The sequence below is a fragment of the Miscanthus floridulus genome, chromosome 11 (genome assembly GCF_019320115.1).
Source record: "Miscanthus floridulus cultivar M001 chromosome 11, ASM1932011v1, whole genome shotgun sequence".
In the NCBI taxonomy this organism is placed as follows: Eukaryota; Viridiplantae; Streptophyta; class Magnoliopsida; order Poales; family Poaceae; genus Miscanthus; species Miscanthus floridulus.
The window spans coordinates 66,352,829-66,372,378 of NC_089590.1; the positions used below are offsets into that span (position 1 = coordinate 66,352,829).

Below are 19,550 nucleotides of genomic sequence, written 5' to 3' on the forward strand. Positions count from 1 at the left end.
CTTGCTAAGATAATCAAACTTGGTATTCAGAGATGTTTCATCTGAGGTCATTTAGTGTCTCATTTGAGCAAGTTTGACCAAGTCAAATTTGGTCAAATGAAAAAACAACACTTTGACTCTAGTATTATGGACTCTAAATGACTTCAAATTGAAAAGTTTTGAATACCAAGTTTGTTAAAATCATCAAGATCTACAATTGTTGTTTTGGTCAATGTTCCATTTAAGATAGTTTGGATGGTTCAAATTTGTGATTTTTAAATTTCGATGCCTACAAACTAGTTTTCGGAACCCTAGATTGTCTCAAATTAAAAAGTTTTGAATACCAAGTTTGTTCAGCTCATCAAGATATACAATTGTTGTTTTGGTCAACTTTCCATTTGAGAAAGTTTAGTTGATTTAAATTTGTTATTTTTAAATTTCAATGCCTACAAACTAGTTTTCGAAACCCTAGACTGTCTTAAATTGAAAAGTTTTGAATATTAAGTTTGTTCAACTCATCAATATCTACAATCCTTATATAGGCCATTTATTCATTTGAAAAAGTTGTAGAACAAAAATACTATATTTTCTTTATTTTTATAGGTTCAACAAAAATTTTCTGTCATTTTCGTATTTACAATAAATAATTATTTAATCAATAGTATTTTTTAAAATAAATATTGCAAAGTATTAAAGTTGCTATAGAATTAATTAGTATTAAATAAGGAGAACAAAATTAAAATCCCAGGCATTTCCAATTACTTTGGCGGGCTGCCAAAATTTTCAGGCCTTCAGTCCCGGCCCAGGCCAGGAACCGGGACTAAAGGGTGGGCGGACTTGCCCACCCAAAAATACCTTTAGTCCCGGCTGGTAACACCAACCGGGACTAAAGATTCTTTAGTCCCGGCTGGTAAGCCGAGTCGGGACTAAAGGGTTGGACCTTTAGTCTCGGTTCGCTTTATCAGCCGGGACTAAAGGATCTTTAGTCCCGGTTGGTGTTACCAGCCAGGACTAAAGAGTCTCGGCCTATATATATCGAACGGTTTCTCTGTTCATCTTCTACTTTTCGATCTACAACGTCGATCTCGTCTCTGCCGCGCCCGACCGTGTCGAGCTCTGCCGCGCCGCCGTCGTCGTCTACCCCTGCCCGGCCTCGTCGTCGAGCCCTGCCCGGCGGCCATCGAGATCGTCTCCGCCGTACGTCGTCCTCGCGCGGCTCAGCTCGGTCCTGTGGCCGGCCAGCACGCCCGCCATGGCCATCCGCCCCTAGCCTGTTGCTAGCTATAACGCTCGGCCATATTTTTTAGATACTTTTTTAGATAGTTTTTTAGGTAGTGTTTGATATATATGTTAGATTAAAATATATTAAAATTTAATTAGTAGTTTATTCTTAGTTTTTTAGATAGTTTTTGATATATGTTAATTAGATTTAAATGTATTAAAATTTAATTAGTAGTTTTTTTAGATAGTTTTTTATTGTAGTTTTTGATATATTTAGTAATTATTATTCTATCTCTCTCTATATATGTGTTAGATTTAATTTTGATTTAGTAATTCTATCTATGTATATATGTTAGGTTTAATTAGATTTAGTAATTAATTCTATCTAGAGATTCTATATGTATACATATATATGTACTTAATTATTTCTATGTGTATATATACATGTACTTAATTATTTCCATGTGTTGAGAGAGAGAGAAAATTGTATCTAGAGAGACATTCTATGTGTTATCACATGCATATCTAGAGATATATACATATGCACTTATTCTATGTGTTGAGAGAGAGAGAGAGAAAATTGTATCATTCTATGTGTATATATACATGTACTTATTTCCATGTTTTTGGATCGAAAGTGTTTTTGATTCGATTCCAAAGCCTATACCTTATTATTGTTTATCCTTATGAAATATTATGTGTTATTATATTTAATTGGATTTAGTAATTCTATATGTGTTATCAGTTTATCACATGTACTTATGTTATGTGCCATAGTAATTCTATCTATGTGTTATCTTGAAGATATAAATGGCTGCTCCGGATGATAACTTGAATGATGACATAATGTCGGATATTATCAACGCCGACACCAATGCAGATGTAGATGACACGAGTCAGTACTTTGCTGATTATGAGGATATCCTGAATATCCCGGTGGTTGAAGATCAACAAATTGTCACGCAAGAAAATACTGATGAGGTATATTCGATTGTCTATCATCTCTTATAGATACATACGTACGTATATTTGTTATTAATCGTTGTGTTTCTACTCATGTAGCCGGTCTCTAGATCTACATCAACCATCGGTAAGAGTAGGAAAGTCCGAGAGCCAAAAAAGCCATTAGAGGGCCGTTTCATAATATCAGAATTCGACACCGACACCGGCAAACCATTGGGACCACATGCTCAGACATATGTCAATCAATGTGGGTTCATTGTAAGGGATAGGATCCCAGTTAGTGCTCGTGAATGAAAGCAGAAGATATCCGCTCCTAATGTTAGTTTTGTATCTGATCGTGACAAGAACCTAGCTTGGAGAGATATCACTCAGTATTTCACATTACAAGCAGATGATGCTTTGAAGGAGCTAGTGAGGGATTGGACAATGAAGAAGATGGCAACATTGTTCCAGAGTTGGAAGAAGACATTGTATAAAAAGTTTATCTTGAAGAATAAAACGCCGAATTTCAATGCTAAGGCGTTTGTCAAGTTGGAGTCCCATTGGGATGACTTCGTACAATACAAGACATCTCAAGAGAGTGAGGAACGTGTGATGAGGAATCAGTAGAATGCCCGACAGAAGCAATATCATCATCGCATGGGATCAGGTGGTTATAGGAGTGCTATTCCCAAGTGGCAGAACCTAGAAGCAGAGATTACTGCCAAGGGAATCATACCTGAAACAATATAGAAGAACTGGCCTCAACGCACGAAGAATTGGTTCTACGCTCATAGGGGAAGCCTAGACCCAGACACTGGCAAGCTAATTTTCAGCCAAAAAATTGAGAGAGCAACACAGAGACTAGCTCGTGCTAGGGAAGAAGCTGATAGTGGTGTTTTCAAGTCCAACAGAGAAAAGGATGAATTGACATATGCCCTAGAGAATCCCAAACATGGTGGTCGAACAAGAGGCTATGGGGCGGTTCCGTGGCTATAAGCATTCCCAGCAGACAAGGATACCTACAGAAGCTGCCAAAGAAAGAAGGATGAGGAGGCAGATTGAATCCGTGTATTAGAGTAATTTGTTAATGAGTCACAACAAGCATTGCTTGAATCACGTGAATGAGAAAAATCTCTTAAGACAAGAATGCAGGAGATCAAGAGGCAAGTACAGCTAGCAATGAGTCAAATGCAATCGCAATCAACGCCAGGAGTCACCATTAGCCCCGTTGGTCAGATGAAAAGCAGTTGTGCTTCCACAAAGCTGCCAGTTATTCAAGGTGATGCTGGGTTGCGCTTCCCTGTTGATGACATTACCGAGCCTCTAACAACATGTGAGCTGCACATTCCAGATGGTAATAATGCATCAATCATGGTGGCTGTCGGGGTTATATCTCTAATAGACCGAACGAAGACACCAAGAATCCTTAGGTCAGTTATTCAACCTGGATATGCTAGCTTCTCGGTCGATAGAGTGCTCAAAGGTTACAACAATGTTCCTCTTGACATTGAAGGCGGTGATGGGGAGAAGACACTAGGAGAAGTAGATAAGACATTTATTCAATAGTGCAAACGCTTCATCATCATTCCTGGAGCGCCATCGCTTCCCCTACCTCACCCTAGGTACGAATGAAAGTGAATGAAATATTATTTTCCATTAATTTTATATTGGCTTTAAAAATAATTGACCCACAACTTGTTTTTGTAGTAGGGTCTCCCCGCAGCCTAGCCCAATCATTCATTCCCCATCTCATCACAGCGTCGCAGGGGGCGAGACAACTTCATCCCCACGGTGATCTCCAACTCCTACACCGGCTCCATCACCTCCACAACGATCTCCAACTCCTACACCGACCCCACCGCCTCCACAACGATCTCTAATGCCTCCACGCCGAACTCCAACACCGGCCCCATCGCCTCCACGCCGGTCTCCAACACCGCCCCACCCCCTCCATAACGACGCACTACAAAGACGTCTAAGGTCCCGGTGGCAAAGAAGACAAAAAAAGAGTTATTTCTCAAGAAATACTTCCTGAAAAGACTAATGAGCAAATAGCAGCTGAAGAAGACAAAAAAGTGAAAGATTTTTTATAGATATCCAAAAGCAGAGGCAAGCGAAGCTTAAGGAGAAGTCATACTTTTACATACCACGAGATCATCTGAGGCAGAAGGTCGAAGCTCACAAGAAAAAGATGCTTGAAGTTCATAAGCCTCCGCCACTATCAGACTATGACCGCTCCCTCGTGAAGTCACATGATGCACATAAGAAAAGGAAAAGAGCATCAGGGAAGGATGTCCCACAGCTCGGACAACAGAAGCAACCAATGCAAAATCTTGTTGTTGCTAATGAATATGGTTCCAACATAGAAGTCTATCGACCAGACAACTCTGGAGAAGTGTCAGTTCAAGACCTTAATGTTTTTTTGAACAAACTGGTTTAACCTTGGATCAAGTGACGGGCAAAGCTCCAATCCAGAACCTGGAAGTTGATACCTGGAAGACTTATAAATTTGGCAAAAGTCTGTATAACCCTGTGGCTCTGAATGAATTGGGTACGCAAATGTACTTGCTCAACAAGTGGTACATGCAGGCGTGTGGCAGGGGTGAGTAGTGGATCTTTGTCAGATTTAGAGACCATCATTACTTCCATGGCGATGACATCTTACATATTAGTTTCGAAGAATTGCATCAACTATACCACTTGGACGCTCTGGACAAATCAATCATTAGCTCCTTTTGTTTGTAAGTGATTCTTACTTTTATTTAATAAACTCACTTCCATGCGTACGTGTATATAATTATCCTCACATGTAACTTATATTTATATACAGATTCCAGATGTCAGAGCTCTAAAGAATATAAGACACCAGTGTTGGCTTCCTTGATCCTTATATCGTATTCAAAATCAATATTATTGTCAAGGAGCACTGGGTATCTGAAGCACAGACGAATATCATGAAATTCTTCGTGAAGCAGCACGACAAGACAACAATACTTTTCCCGTACAACTTTAAGTAAGTGTTAATAATAATGTAGTCTACACATTTTATGTAATATCAATACAACTTATATGCATGTACGTGTGTGTATAAACCAATACAGGTTTCACTGGATACTCATTGTCATTGAGTTAAACTCAAGTCGGTTAGTAATCTTGGACTCATTGAGAAAAGAGTGAGCACTATACCAAGATATGATAGACATTATCCAGGGGTAATTTCGATCTCTCGTGCACAACTATTATTGAATAGACTTTGCCATAATTTATTAACGATCGTACATTATTGGTCACACAGGGTTTGGAAAGAGTTTATTCGGCAACACCGCAAGGATTACAAGGCACCACTTAATGTAGTTGAAATACCAGTAAGTTGTACTATATATACTTCCCCACGTGTTTAATTACTATATCGTACTTCAATTTACGTGTGAGATGATGAGAATAATCTTCTTCTCGTACAATGGTGTTTGCGGCAGCAACCAGGTAATAACTTGTGTGGATACTATGTTTGTGAATTTATCACTGCACACATAAGAAGAACTCCTAAAGATGTCCTCAGAGTACGTATATATCAATTTTTTTTATTTATTTTTAAATGAATATATATATATATATATATATGTATTAATACTTTTCCTTTTATTTCAAATGCAAGACTGAATGGTTGAAACGAAGGGTCATGCAAAAAGACCATCTGAAAGCAGTTCAAGAGTCAATAGCAGGATATCTTCTAGAAAAAGTGCTAAATCCCAACGGCGAGTTCTACTTTGATTCTAAGGAACTAATGATGTAAATTAAATGTTTATTGATATCGTTATTTTCGAGAACAAGATTATAAAAGTGTTGTATATATACATATATATCTATCACTACTGGAATCGCGTAATTTGCCTAGTGCCGCAGGCACTAGGCAAAGGCCCAAAAACACTAGGCAAACAGTTTGCCTAGTGTCACACTAGGCAAACAAGGTCGGCAGAGGCGGACTAGGCAAAGAGCACTTTACCGAATGTCAAACCTCGGACACTCGGCAAAGTGTTTGTCTAGTGTCAAGGACACCACTCGGCAAAAGTATTCCACTGACGGTGAAAATCGTAACGGACGTTTTGCCTAGTGTCGGAGGTCTGACACTCGACAAAGTATGCAAGGTTTGCCTAGTGCCAGGCGTCCGACACTAGACAAATATGTCAAGCTTTGCCTAGTGTCAGGCCGCCTACACTAGGCAAATATGCCAAGCTTTGTCTAGTGTCATGCCTCCGGCACTAGGCAAACTGCCTACTTTGCCTAGTGTCAGTTTTCTAACACTAGGCAAAGCCTGATCCCAGGTGTGCCACGTGTGGCCCTTTTGCCTAGTGTCAGACCCCTGACACTAGGCAAAGTAACCAGAAGCTAAATTTTTTTTTTGATTATTCCATTTGCGACACAAATATAAATCATATTCAAACACCACAAATATATCACATGAATCATAAATAAGAACCACATGTTCACATATATCACATGTTCATACCAAAAGTCCAAATGTGCCACAAGTTCACAAGTTCATAAGTGCACAACCAAATTTCTTAACAAAGTTCACAACAAGCTGATCACGACGATTGTCAAGGGTGAAGAGGCCCGTGGTTTGATACTCCAGGCGACCCTTCCACTTGATTTGGCTCAAGCTGTGGTGCCGGCGATGCTCCAATCTGTGAAGCCGGCGACCCTTCCACTTGATTCGGCTCAAGCCGTGGTGCCGGCGACGCTCCAATCTGTGAAGCCAGCGACCCTCCAATTTGATTCGATGCCACGCCCGATTGATGCTGAAAAAAATGAAAAGGATACCGTCAATAAAAAATTTCAACAGAACCTCCCCTGCACGGAGATGTTTCCAACCCCTACAAGAAAACAAACGGCACGATGACCGTCAAGAACATACATATCAATACACCGCCACCAACACCACCACCACCCGAACACCACAACTACCACCACCACACCACAACAACAACCGCCGTCACCACCAACACCATATTGTATGTTTGAGATTGCATATTTTTTCTAATGTGCCCTATGTCAAGTTGGAACATAATAAGTAATATAGTGGTACTCACAAGAGTAGCTGCTTGAGGAAGTGGCAAGACTAGGCTAGCTGGCATGGTCCGCCCCATAGCGGCGCCAAGAGTGGACACGAACCCCACCAGCTCCTCTATCCTCTGTATGCTCCAATTGATTGTTCCATTCCAATTCATAACTTGGAAATAGGCCTTACCAAACAGGAAGGAAATCCAAAAGATCAACATGACCTTCTGTCTCAACAAAATACACCAGTAGTGGACAAGATCCTTTCTAGCCTGCAACATAGAACCAATAAGGCAAATTAGTCAGTAAACTGTGGAAAAACAGAACAGCTAATCAAAGCAGTCATGCTACTCGAATTGAACATGAAAGAAAGGTTTGGTGCCAAGCTCACAGCTGGTCTCTAGAAGGATATGCAGGATTGGAATGTGAAGGCATGTCCAATTCAGAAGAGAGGAGTGTGGCATAACGTAATACGAGCTTTTCATCTAGTAATAAGCATGCACAAGGAAGAGGCTGTAGCCATAGAGTTCTGTTGAACAAGAAGATTAGTAAATGGATTTCGTCAGTTGATCAATCGGGTTACTACAGGATGAACTGTTCTAGCATTCTGTCGACCATCAAGCGCGCAATGGAGGACGAGAGGCTAGAAGCAAGTAGAAAATACAGAGCAGAGTAAAACCCAAGGCTAATAGCCATTCCATTCTGAACAGATCATCCTGAAATAGCCATTCCATTCTGAACAGAGCCACACCCAAGGCTAACCACAAACTGTCTTGACGGATATCAATAGAAAACAAAATATACAGTTAAAATAGATGAGTGCTCAGGGAATTTTCAGCATATACAGTTAAAATTTGCCTAAAACCCATGCATATATATACATTAAAAAAACACTTTACAAACAGGCTTTTCTGAACAGGTGATCTAGACTCGAATAAGAAAAGCTACCACGGAGGCCTAAGAACCGGAAGAACGGCATTGCTTATGCCCAACAGATCACGATTAGTAGTTATGTGAGCAAATCACGCTCCAACCTACCAATCAAATGTGAGCAGTTCACTGGTATAACCAAAGCAGTAGCACGCGCGATGGATCCATGTAATCACAGTACAGCTACTAACTGCTCGGGCAACGGCAATCCCATGCAATCGCACAAGCTCGTCTCCGCTGACTGCAGCGATGCGCGACCATTTGTTGCAGCGTCGAATTAGATGGGAAACGGGGTGAGTCGGGCACTGTTACCTTGCTAGAGTGCTTGAGGAGGGCGGAGTAGGCCTTGACGAACTCGTGAGGGTTCCTTCACCGTCCTCGCCGTAGATGCCGCCGGCGGCGGCGGCAGCTCCTCCACCACCGCGTCGAATGACCCACCAGCCGCCGCCTGCTGCTCCTTATCGTCGTCTAGGTGGAGGGGGCACCGAGGTCAGAGAGGATGGTGAGGATGGGGCGGCACCGTGGGAGCAGACGGACGGGCCGCGCCGAGGAGCGCTCCCAAACCCTAGCCGGCCCGGCAAGGACGGAGGTCGAGGTCGAGGTCCGAGACGGGGCAGCCGGCCGCGGGCGAGCGCTCCCAAACCCTAGCCGCCGTCGCGGCCTGGGGAACGGCGGTGGATGGGGTTCGCAGCACAGGAGAAGGTTTCGGACACCGCGTCGCGCTTGCAGTGGCCGCCGGCGATGGCGGCGGTGGCGGAGGCGGGTGTTCCGGGGCTGGGTTTGGTCGATTTGGGTTTAGCTCCTTTTCCCCCTTTCGATTTTGCTACGTTTCTCTCGCACAATTTGATGTCGGATTTTGGAGGGGAAGAGTGTGGAGGGAGAACGGTGTCACGCCGTTGGTGCGGGGTTCGCTCGCGCGTGTGGACTGAGGTAGAGACAACTGGAGCACGAGCGGCCGGTTTTCTCACTTGTCTGTTGCTCTTATAAAATTTACTGCCTTTACATTTTGGCTGGCCCGGTTAAGGCACGTTTGTGAGACTTTCTTTTCAAATAAGGATTCTTTGCAGTTTTTTCTCTGAAAGACAATTAATCCACACCAAACAAAATCAATTTCAAAATAAAATTGCAAAATTTGAACCTTTAAAAATGGGAAAATTTTAAATTTTAAAAAATTAAAATCAAAACTACTAAAATAATTTTGAGACACCAAATGATCTCAAATAAAAATTTGATAAACATCAAATTTGATTAACTTTACCGAGTGTCGATAACCCAACACTAGGCAAACACTATAAAAAATAAGTTTGCCTAGTGTCTTCCATGAGACACTAGGCAAAGAGGCCGGTTTGCCTAGTGTCTAGCTGGCACACTAGGCAAACTTATTTATTTTTTTTCAATTTTGGTCTTCAAACTTTTTATCGAGCCTCCCTACATAAAATGAGACTACATGTTGAAAGTTGGCACAATTTTATGAAATTTTGCTATATTTCTTTAGTTTATTTAATTTCTTTGAATTTTTTCGATAAATGCAAATTTGAATTGCAAGTGTGACGAATAATGGCAATTCATGAATGCAAAAATGATATTCATGTTAGTAAGTGTTAGTTGAGGCCGTATCCAGAAACAGACCAAAAATTTCACACATCTTCACGTCGAGACATGACCACGAACTTGCGAGCAAATAGTTTTTAAATTCTATTAAATGAAAACGGAGTCTGAAATTCATGAAACTTGTCGACAAGTCAAGATATCGCATGCGGGTGCCATGATAAAAATTTAAAAAGATTTCGAGCAATCGTCACGTATGATGCTTATTTGCTCGCAAGTTCGTGGTCATGTCTCGACGTGAATATGTGTGAAATTTTTGGTCTGTTTCTGGATACGGCCTCAACTAACACTTACTAACATGAATATCATTTTTGCATTCATGAATTGCCATTATTCGTCACACTTGCAGTTCAAATTTGCATTTGTCAAAAAAATTCAAAGAAATTAAATAAACTAAAGAAATATAGCAAAATTTCATAAAATTGTGTCAACTTTCAATATGTTGGTCAAGGCATAGTAGGAAAGCTACATAAAAAAATTGGAAGCTAAAATCAAAAAAAGAAAAAAAATATTTTGCCTAGTGTCTCTGTAAGACACTAGGCAAACTGGCCGGTTTGCCTAGTGTCGTCCGGAGACACTAGGCAAAGTTCTAATTTTGCCGAGTGTTAACGGAAGACACTCGGCAAAATGGTAACGGCGGTTGCCCTCCGGCAGCCTTTGCCGAGTGTGATGGTATGTCTAGTACTGACACTAGGCAAAATGGTCATTTACCGAGTGGATTTCTTTGCCTAGTGTCGACACTCGGCAAATCATTATTTTGCCTAGTGCCTTTGTTTTGCCGAGTGCTCCGGGGTCTAACACTCGACAAACAAGCTCTTTGCCTAGTGTACGACGATTGGCACTAGGCAAACCATTAAACACCAGGCAAATCTCGGTTTTCCAGTAGTGTATAATATATATAGTTTCATACTTTATTCGAATATAATAATGCTCGAGATGAGAATTAGATGTAATTATATGCGTGTGTGTATTTATATTTGCAGCGTAGAATACGTACATAAAAACATATTATATATTAAACAAATATGTGTAACTAAACTGAAAACAAATTAAAAAAATGAACCTTTAGTCCTGATTGGGGTTACCAACAGGGACTAAAGAGTGCGGCCACGTTTGCTCGGCTGGAGGGCCTTTAGTCCCGGTTGGTGCTCTTTAGTCCCGGCTCGATGACTCGGGACTGAAGGTTCTACCTTTAGTCCCAGGATCGTTGTCCCGGCGCGGTAACCGGGACTAAAGGCCGTTACCGTTCGGGACAACAAGTCCATCCTATAGTAGTGTATTAGGTATAGATGAAGTGTCGTCATTATGATCGAGTAGTTTGACACGTAAAAAAGCACGCATTAAACTTACTAGCTAGTCGTCCGCGTGCTAGCTAGTCGTGCACGTGCTAGCGGTCGGTCATGAGTCATGCATGTGATTCCGATCCATCTATATCCATGTAATCCCTATGAACGTAACGAGCTGAGAACGACCCCGTCCTGATCAACACCCAGAATTGTGCTTTCCTTCGGGTAGACGGAAATGACCAAAGAATTGATTCATTTCAATATACGTGTATGTACGTACGTGCCAATCTAGCTGGTAGCTAGAACATGTACGGCAAAATTAAGTTATGCTTGGTACCGTAGACAAAAATGACCAGAGAACGATTTTATTTCAATGGTTACGTACGTGCCAACCATGCAAGTCGTTGCATTTCTTCGTTTGGCATGCAAATGCTTTGCTATCTATACATCCGTCCGTGAACCCATCGATTTATCAGCAACGACGACGCACATGAACATGATCGATGACACTGACGACGTACGCTGCCACGACGAAGAAGCTAGCCGATGGACATAGCGTCTGCAGTTTGTTCCTATACATAGCGTCTGCAGTTTGTTCCTAAGCATCATGTAATCCATTACCCCTTTTTGACCGGGCTGGCTTTGGCCTCTTGTAGCGTAAAATACTAAAATGCTTCTTCCTTCTTAATACAAATGATACGTAATACTCTCGCATATTCCAGAAAAAAGACAAAAAAATTCCTCGAGCAGTTGAACTTGAAGGCATCCCCCAAATACAATAATATATATGCTACGGAGTATACCATGCATGCAAGATTCTCCAGTTTCGTCAAACAGTGGGTGAGGAGGGAGGAGTCTTCCGCGAAGTGGAGAACACGACAAAAGATCGAGATCCAGCGCTGCTGTTGGATGGAGATGGAGCCGCGCGCATGCACGCAGATCGATGCAGCTCTGGAACTGAAACTGGTAGGAGTACCTTATCTTCCGCTGATAACTGGCTGTTGGCCTGACTGAAAGTATTATTGATTAATTTATTATAAGAAAAAATAATATTTATTAATTAAAAAAAGTACGAACACATGCAGATGCTAGCTAGTGATGGAGGACGGAGAGGGGCTAGCAGCTACTAGCTAGTGATGGAGGACCTGACGGTAGTTAGCTGGTGCGTGTCCTTCCTGGCGACAGAGACCGAGAGAGGATATGGCGGCTCATGCAGTCATGGATATGCATCGCTGCACCTGCGAAAGTTGGTTCCAACCACCGCTCCACTAGTTAGTCAGGTCGGCTGGTGGTATTGTTGAACTCAACTGCTGCTAAAAGAATAACCAGCGCGAAATGGGATCGCTCAACCAAACTTATACCACTTACCACCACGCATACATCAGGTAGCAACTAGCAAGGGTTAGAAACTTTGAATTCGTGGCGGTGGCCAGGTTCTGCACTCTACAGCTAGCAGACCACCCCCATGCTCTTCCGGCCGTAAATATTACTCCCATCGTCTCTAAATAAATTAAGTTGCAGAGTTGTATAGAGTAAATTTTTTATTTAATTGATTTTATAGAATAAATAAATAAATATATGTGATACCAAAATGAGCACATTATAAAAACATAGTTCATGGTTATCTAATGATCCTAATTTGGCCGGTGTCATAAACTTTGGTGCTCTTTTCTACAAATTTGATCAAACTTAAAATTTTAGCTTAGGACAACTCTAAAATTGATTTATTCAGAGATGGAGAGATAATATCCTTTCCCTGAGGCTACTCATTTCTTTCAGACAACAGCGCATTTGACTGGCATTACGGAAGGCATATCGCTTTGCTCCACTACCAAGTCAGCACATGGTGAGTCTGGCAGGCTGCTACTGCCGAGAAGGTGAGAAGTAGGCCTAATCAAACATCATATCGAGTTGGGTCAGATCGAGCCAGAAAAAAAAATGGTCGAGTTAAAATCTTTGGCCCAAGCCTGACCTGATGCACTGGTGGTGGGTTAGGTCGGGCCGAGTTATTTCTTAGGTTCTCCTACTTTGAATGGTGTTTTTGGGTTTGATCAGGCCATGAGTCAAAAATCATGAACCAAACCCGACATGATCGATGCACTGGCAGATCGGTTTGGGCCCAGTTTAGATCCGAAATATTTGGCAAAATGAGTACTGTAGCGTTTTCGTTGTTATTTGACAATTAGTGTCCAATCATAGTCTAATTAGGCTTAAAAGATTCGTCTCATGGATTTCGTCTAAACTGTGTAATTAGTTTTATTTTTTATTTATATTTAATACTTCATACATGCGTCCAAAGATTCGATGTGATGAAAAATCTTGAAAAATTTAGTATTTTGGGTGGTAACTAAACAGGCCCTTGGATCAGTTTTGTTTGAGCAGGTTGGGCAAGCCCATTAATAGGTCTCGCGAGAAGCACCAAAACTTTGGATCTAAAAAAATGAGAATGATGTAAAAAAATAAGGATGAGGTCCAAACTTCTTGGATTCTAGAATCCAACTATCTACCTAAAATCTAGTATTTGGAGATTTTTACATGTGCAAATGTAATAATCACAATACGAATGAAATACAAACACCCCTCTTTTAATCTAGAATTCAGATTCTAAATCATTATCAAAAGTTGGGTCCTAAGGCTGTCTCCAATAGGATACCCATTAGGAGACCCAAACCTAAAATGGGTCTCCAACGCAATGCCTATAGCCTCCAATAGAGTACCTATATGGAAGACCCATTTTTGGGTGTCAGGAGAGGTATAACCCAAATCTGAGTATCCTCTCTCCTGGAGACCCATCTGTAGAAAGGGTTCTTTTTTGGATCTTGTTGTTGGAGAAGACAAAAAATGGGTATTGAACCATTTGCTTGTAGCGCTATCCAAATGTGAAATGGGTCTTGTATTTTGGGTAATGGTTGTTGGAGGCGGTCTAAATACCACATAAAAAAGGTTTCATGATGAGTTGTCTATACCAAAAGCTATAGTGAAAGAGCTAGGAGTAAAGTTTTGGTGATAAGTTTTGTCCCATAAAATGTTATGCATAAAAATGTAGGTATAATTTTGTAAATTTTTAAAACTGGAAGTTGTGAAAATAAATGTTTTTATTAAAATGAAAACTTGTGGAATTGTTAGTTGGTTGCTAATTCAGTGGACGTGATTAGAGGGGAGTGTGACCGAGTAAACACAATCCAGTGGAAATTATGGTCCGGTCTCGTGTACGGGTCCAAATGTCTAATCCACCGCGCTAATGGGGCCGCACGGCCGTGCTCTGCCGGGAGCGTGCCGAGTTGCGCGGACGACGACACTCCCGGGCTCCAGACGGTAGCCATAGCCCTCGTAGGATGCGTGGGCCGAGCGGGACAGGTGCTAGAAACAGTGACACGCGGTGACACCCTATCGGCGGCTCGCGCGTGCGTGGCCCAACGTGTTGGGCCGGCGGCACGTGGGCCTGTGGCATAGGCAACCCGGGTTCTCTCTTCCTTCCCTGCCGTGACGATTTTCTCCGCGAGTTCTCCGGCCGGCGCCGCCCCGTGCCCTCGCCCGTCCGTCCGTGCTTTCCCAATTACCGAACTCGCCAGTCGCCACACGATCTCTCTCTCCGTCCGCCGACGCCGCGCTCGGCTTGAGCTCGACAGGAGGAAATGGCCAACAGCGGCTACGAGGGGATCCTCCTGGGGATGGGGAACCCCCTCCTCGACATCTCCGCTGGCGTCGACGAGGGCTTCCTCGCCAAGTACTCGATTCCTCCCCGATCACTTCTCTCCTCATCTCACGATCTCTCAACTGCGCGTATACTTTTTTCTGAGTTTCAGTTCCTAATTTTGCCAGTGGTGTGATGCGGGCTCGAGCATCACCAATTCACCGCTCTGTTGTTCCCAACGGCAGTTATGGGCTTATGGGCGCGGGTTCTAGAATTGTTTTTTACCTCTGAAACTCTGAATCTGAATAACCAGTCCGTAGCATGCAACTGAGAAGCAACCAGCAATACCCGAGACCGGGAGCGCCTTAGCGAAGCTACCAATTTATTAGAAGTACAACTGTGCTAGTACTACTGTCAGTATCAGTACCATTGTCATCAGTGTCCGGTTGTGCTCACTTTGTTTGCTTGCACATCGTATTCCTGTATTCTTTCTCCACTACCTGTCTAAGCTGGGGTCCGCGAAAAAACATGGCTTGTTTAAATTCAGGGGCTAAAGTTGAGGGGTGACACATGAGGACGTCACATCGAGTTTTCGAATAGTAATAAAAAAATTACATAAGTCCTCAGTAATCTGCGAGACGAATTTATTAAGCTTAATTAATCCGTCATTAGCATATGTTAATGTAGCACCGCATTGTCAAATCATGGACTAATTAGGCTCAAAAATTCGTCTCGCAAATTAGTCTCAGTCTGTGCATTTAGTTTCGTAATTAGTCTGCATTTAATATTTCATTCTTGTGTCCAAACATTCGATGTGAGAGGGCTAAACTTTTGCCCGAGGGAAACAAGAACGATGTGTGTTGGATTGGGACAGTGCTTTCTCGGTTGCCTTGTTCTGAGTATTTTTTTTAGATAAAGGAAAACAATCCGACCTCTGCATAGAATGCATATGAGACTCAATGCATATAGCCATTGTTCTGAGTAGTTAGGCTGCACCTGAAGTTATTTCGAGCTAATCAACACGTTTCTCGCTGCACCTGTGCTCTAGGTATGATGTGAAGCCGGGCAATACCATTCTTGCTGAGGACAAGCATTTGCCAATGTAAGTCTCGTTGCCCCTTTAGCTTCCCTTGCAGTTTGAAATGTTGGTTACTTGATGCTGGTTTGTCCTGAATGGAGAATGGAAAATAAATTCTTGATATTGTTACATTAAGCACCCATGAGACAGGGGAGAAACATAGTAGGACTTCTAATTTTTTAGGTCCCAATTTTTTATGTTCAGGTATACATGGCTTGAGGTTAGTGATTACTAATCAGTAGAGTATCTGAAACTGCCCATTCCTGATGTCATAACAAAAATTTCCTTATATGACTGTAAGCTGAAATTTCGCTCAAATATGCAAATGGTGACCTGTGTTTCTATGTTCTGCCAGGTATGATGAATTGGCTAGCAGGAGCAATGTTGAATACATTGCTGGAGGTAATGTTAGTGCACATGCATGAAGTACCTCTTCATGATTCATTTTCTCTCTTCTTCTATTTATTAACTGTTCTTTTTCTTTCAGGAGCCACTCAAAACTCTATCAGGGTTGCCCAAGTAAGCTCTGAAGAAAAAATCTTAACAAATATTATGAAGAGTCCTAATTGGTTACATATACTCGTAAGAAAACAAATCACAACAATCCTGATTACTTTTCAGTGGATGCTTCAAATTCCTGGTGCAACAAGTTACATAGGTTGCATTGGGAAGGATAAGTTTGGTGAGGAGATGAAAAAAAATGCACAAGCTGCTGGTATTAATGTAAGTTGCAAGTTCCTTCTTTGTTTTTTTCTTCTTCATGATATGTCACCTCATTGCACAACTAACTACTATAACCCTTCCATCTATTCAACCAGGCCCATTATTATGAGGATGAGAATGCTCCAACAGGCACATGTGCTGTCTGTGTTGTTGGTGGAGAAAGGTATTGCTTGCTACAATGTCTTCACTTCAACAAGCATGTCTTAATTTTAATCAGTCCCTTAAATCTGTAACCAGGTCACTTATTGCAAACTTGTCTGCGGCAAACTGCTACAAGTCTGAACATCTGAAGAAACCAGAGAATTGGGCACTTGGTAATGCAAATAGACCACTAGAGCACCTTTAAGAATTTCCACCATTATTTCTCTTGATACAAATACTGTTCATCTTGCTGTTTAGACTTTGGACACACTGGTACTCGTAATGTTCTGCTTGGAATTGCTCTGGTTGAGTGGTTGTCCATTGTGCTCTGAGAATGACAAACATCGTTTTTTATAAGGTGACAAACATCTTTGGATAGTCAGTTTAGCACAAATGTCTCCAACTCTTCTTCTTATTTCTCTGGGGGTTATTATGTACTCCCTCCGTCCAGGAAAGAATGCAATTTTAGCACAGTGTCATAGTTTAGTATCCTAAGTTCAATCAATTATAGATAAGAAAGTATCAATATTTATGATATCAAATAAATATCATTAGATTAATTACGAAATGTATTTTCATAATAAATTATTTTGGAGCTGTAAATGTGAATAGTATTTACTAGAAATTTGGTCAAACGTGAACCACTTTTGCTGGCACGCAACCCGTGGTTGCATTCTTTTCTGGACAGAGGGAGTACTATTGTAGTATAAGTGGGCAGGTGGTGCAAACAATTGAGACAATATTTTGGTTCCCACCAGAAAATCTAGCATATTACGTAGTAGTAAATAGAGCATCCAAACATTTTTTTACAATTTTCTGCACCATTTTTCTTTTGATTTTTCCCTGTAATGCACATCATAGTTCTCTCGAGCAGTGCAGATGCAATAGCAAAATTGCACCTTGTCATAACATAAGTTCGTTTGCTAGTCGACCACATAGCCTATACCCAACTATCCAAGTCATTGCTTGTGGTTTCTTGCATAGCATCACTGCTACTTGTTTGCACTCGATACTTTTGTATCATTGATTGTGCTTACTGATTGTGATATGCATTAATTATAGTTGAGAAGGCAAAATATATTTACATTGCTGGATTTTTCCTTACGGTGTCCCCGGATTCTATTCAACTTGTTGCTGAGCATGCTGCTGCAACTAACAAGGTAAAATGATGCTAGTAAAAGAAGACCATCTTGCTAGTGTTGTCTGATTTTCATTGGTTGCAATATTTGTAGGTGTTTATGATGAACCTTTCTGCTCCCTTTATCTGCGAATTTTACCGTGATGCCCAGGAGAAAGCTCTTCCGTAAGTACTGGATCTGGATGTGTAGCTTTTCTTTTCTCGATTACGTAGATATCATTGTATTAATAGGATAAAGAAGTTCGTTTACAACCGAGCAGACTGTAGTGGTGACTTTGATGTGTAATGATGCTTTATTTTCTGACCTTTATTTGAACATGTTCAGTTTGTGGTGCAAAGCTTGTTTCAACCGTGGTCCATGTTGGGTTTTCCAATTTTTCTGTACTATGTAAAACCTTATTATGTTGCCAAACATAGGTACGTGGACTACATCTTTGGAAATGAAACTGAGGCGAGGACCTTTGCTAAAGTTCGTGGTTGGGAGGTAACTACTCTTATGTCCCTCGTTATTTTCAATAGGTTAATAAAGTTTCTAAAAGGTTCCCGATGAAAATAACAGACTGAGAATGTTGAGGAGATTGCTTTGAAGATCTCACAATTACCGAAGGCTTCAGGAACACACAAGAGGATTACTGTGATCACTCAAGGTCGTGATCCAGTAGTTGTCGCTGATGATGGAAAGGTAAATCTCCTGCTTACAGTGTCCTGCATTTTCACACTGACTGTTGTGACATTTGCATTCTGTTAAAAAAAATATCGATGTGGATTATTTGCGGCAACTATGAGTCTTTATAAAGTTAACATTCACATCATTTTTTGTTTATTGGACCTTGGCTACTTGAGACAAATGTTTATCCTGGTTCCTGTTAATCTTAAATACTATGCTTTCAGGTGAAGACTTTCCCTGTGATCCTCTTGCCCAAGGAGAAGCTTGTTGACACCAATGGTGCAGGTACTTGAAACTCGATAGTTTCCAGTAGTAATATCACATTGTACATTGGACCTTTCTTTACCTTGTGTCATCCTCTAGTCTACCATAATAAACTCATTAAATATGTGCCCCTCAAACAAAAAATCTACTTGGTATACCAATAGAAGAATATGATGCACATGTTTTTCATGTTTATGTTCCGCATAAGTATTTGTTCCTCAAACTTGAGCATTATCTGGCAGGTGATGCCTTCGTTGGAGGCTTCCTATCTCAGTTGGTTCAAGAGAAGAGCATCGATGAGTGTGTCAGAGCTGCCTGTTACGCCGCCAATGTTATCATCCAACGTTCTGGCTGCACTTACCCTGAGAAGCCTGACTTCAACTAGAGCCATTTCAGAACTGAGAGAGGAATAACCATAGTCCATAGGCCACAGTCGTATGGCATCTGATCTGTATAATTCATCATGTCAGCACTCAGCAGATTCGTCTTGATCTGTCTGCGGCACATTCTAGTCTCACCGTACAGGTCAAATGTTCATGCGTGTAAAGCGTGTCATGTCACTTCACATGTACGTGCGTCAGTCAACTCTTGCAAGGAATGTAGTAAAAAAAAACTCTTGCAAGGAAAACTGCTGGTGGTAAGTTCAGCCCTGAAAATACTCGAATAACTATGGGCCAAAAATGGCAGTATACCCCTGCCCTGGCACTCGAATACGTCCATGCATCTCCTGGTTGCAGTTGCAGTTGCAGCAAAAGCAATTCAAAGCACCTTGCGGTGCATCCTTGCATTGAGAAGTCGGGCCACAATATGGTTATGGACCACTGGAGCTATCTGTTAGCTTCCTCTAGAGCCTACACCCTATCAACAGGACAGCATGT

The 19,550-nt window shown here is 41.5% G+C and overlaps 1 protein-coding gene and 1 long non-coding RNA gene across 2 annotated transcripts; one reads left to right on the plus strand and one right to left on the minus strand.

Moving 5' to 3' along the window:
• Positions 1-6,613: 6,613 nt before the first annotated feature.
• LOC136491141 (uncharacterized) lies at positions 6,614-8,980 on the minus strand. Its single transcript, XR_010767958.1, has 3 exons — positions 8,446-8,980; positions 7,236-7,475; positions 6,614-6,944 (listed from the first exon to the last, which is right to left on the minus strand). It is a non-coding gene; the product is annotated as an uncharacterized lncRNA (long non-coding RNA).
• A 5,504-nt stretch (positions 8,981-14,484) lies between these two features.
• LOC136493287 (adenosine kinase 2-like) lies at positions 14,485-19,292 on the plus strand. The gene is made up of 13 exons (XM_066489350.1): positions 14,485-14,754; positions 15,710-15,763; positions 16,095-16,141; positions 16,227-16,258; positions 16,361-16,462; positions 16,558-16,625; positions 16,700-16,776; positions 17,666-17,763; positions 17,836-17,906; positions 18,159-18,225; positions 18,301-18,423; positions 18,633-18,693; positions 18,915-19,292. The coding sequence occupies exons 1-13, from the start codon at positions 14,663-14,665 to the stop codon at positions 19,055-19,057; spliced, it is 1,035 nt and encodes a 344-aa protein (XP_066345447.1). The 5' UTR covers positions 14,485-14,662; the 3' UTR covers positions 19,058-19,292.
• The last annotated feature ends 258 nt before the right edge of the window (positions 19,293-19,550 follow it).

Excerpts from the sequence above, each read along its gene's own strand:
- LOC136493287 (XM_066489350.1), top strand. The coding sequence starts at position 14,663 with ATGGCCAACAGCGGCTACGAGGGGATCCTCCTGGGGATGGGGAACCCC. Across the intron at positions 15,764-16,094 it reads GAGGACAAGCATTTGCCAAT|GTATGATGAATTGGCTAGCA; the intron begins GTAAGTCTCGTT and ends ATGTTCTGCCAG. Across the intron at positions 16,259-16,360 it reads ACTCTATCAGGGTTGCCCAA|TGGATGCTTCAAATTCCTGG; the intron begins GTAAGCTCTGAA and ends ATTACTTTTCAG.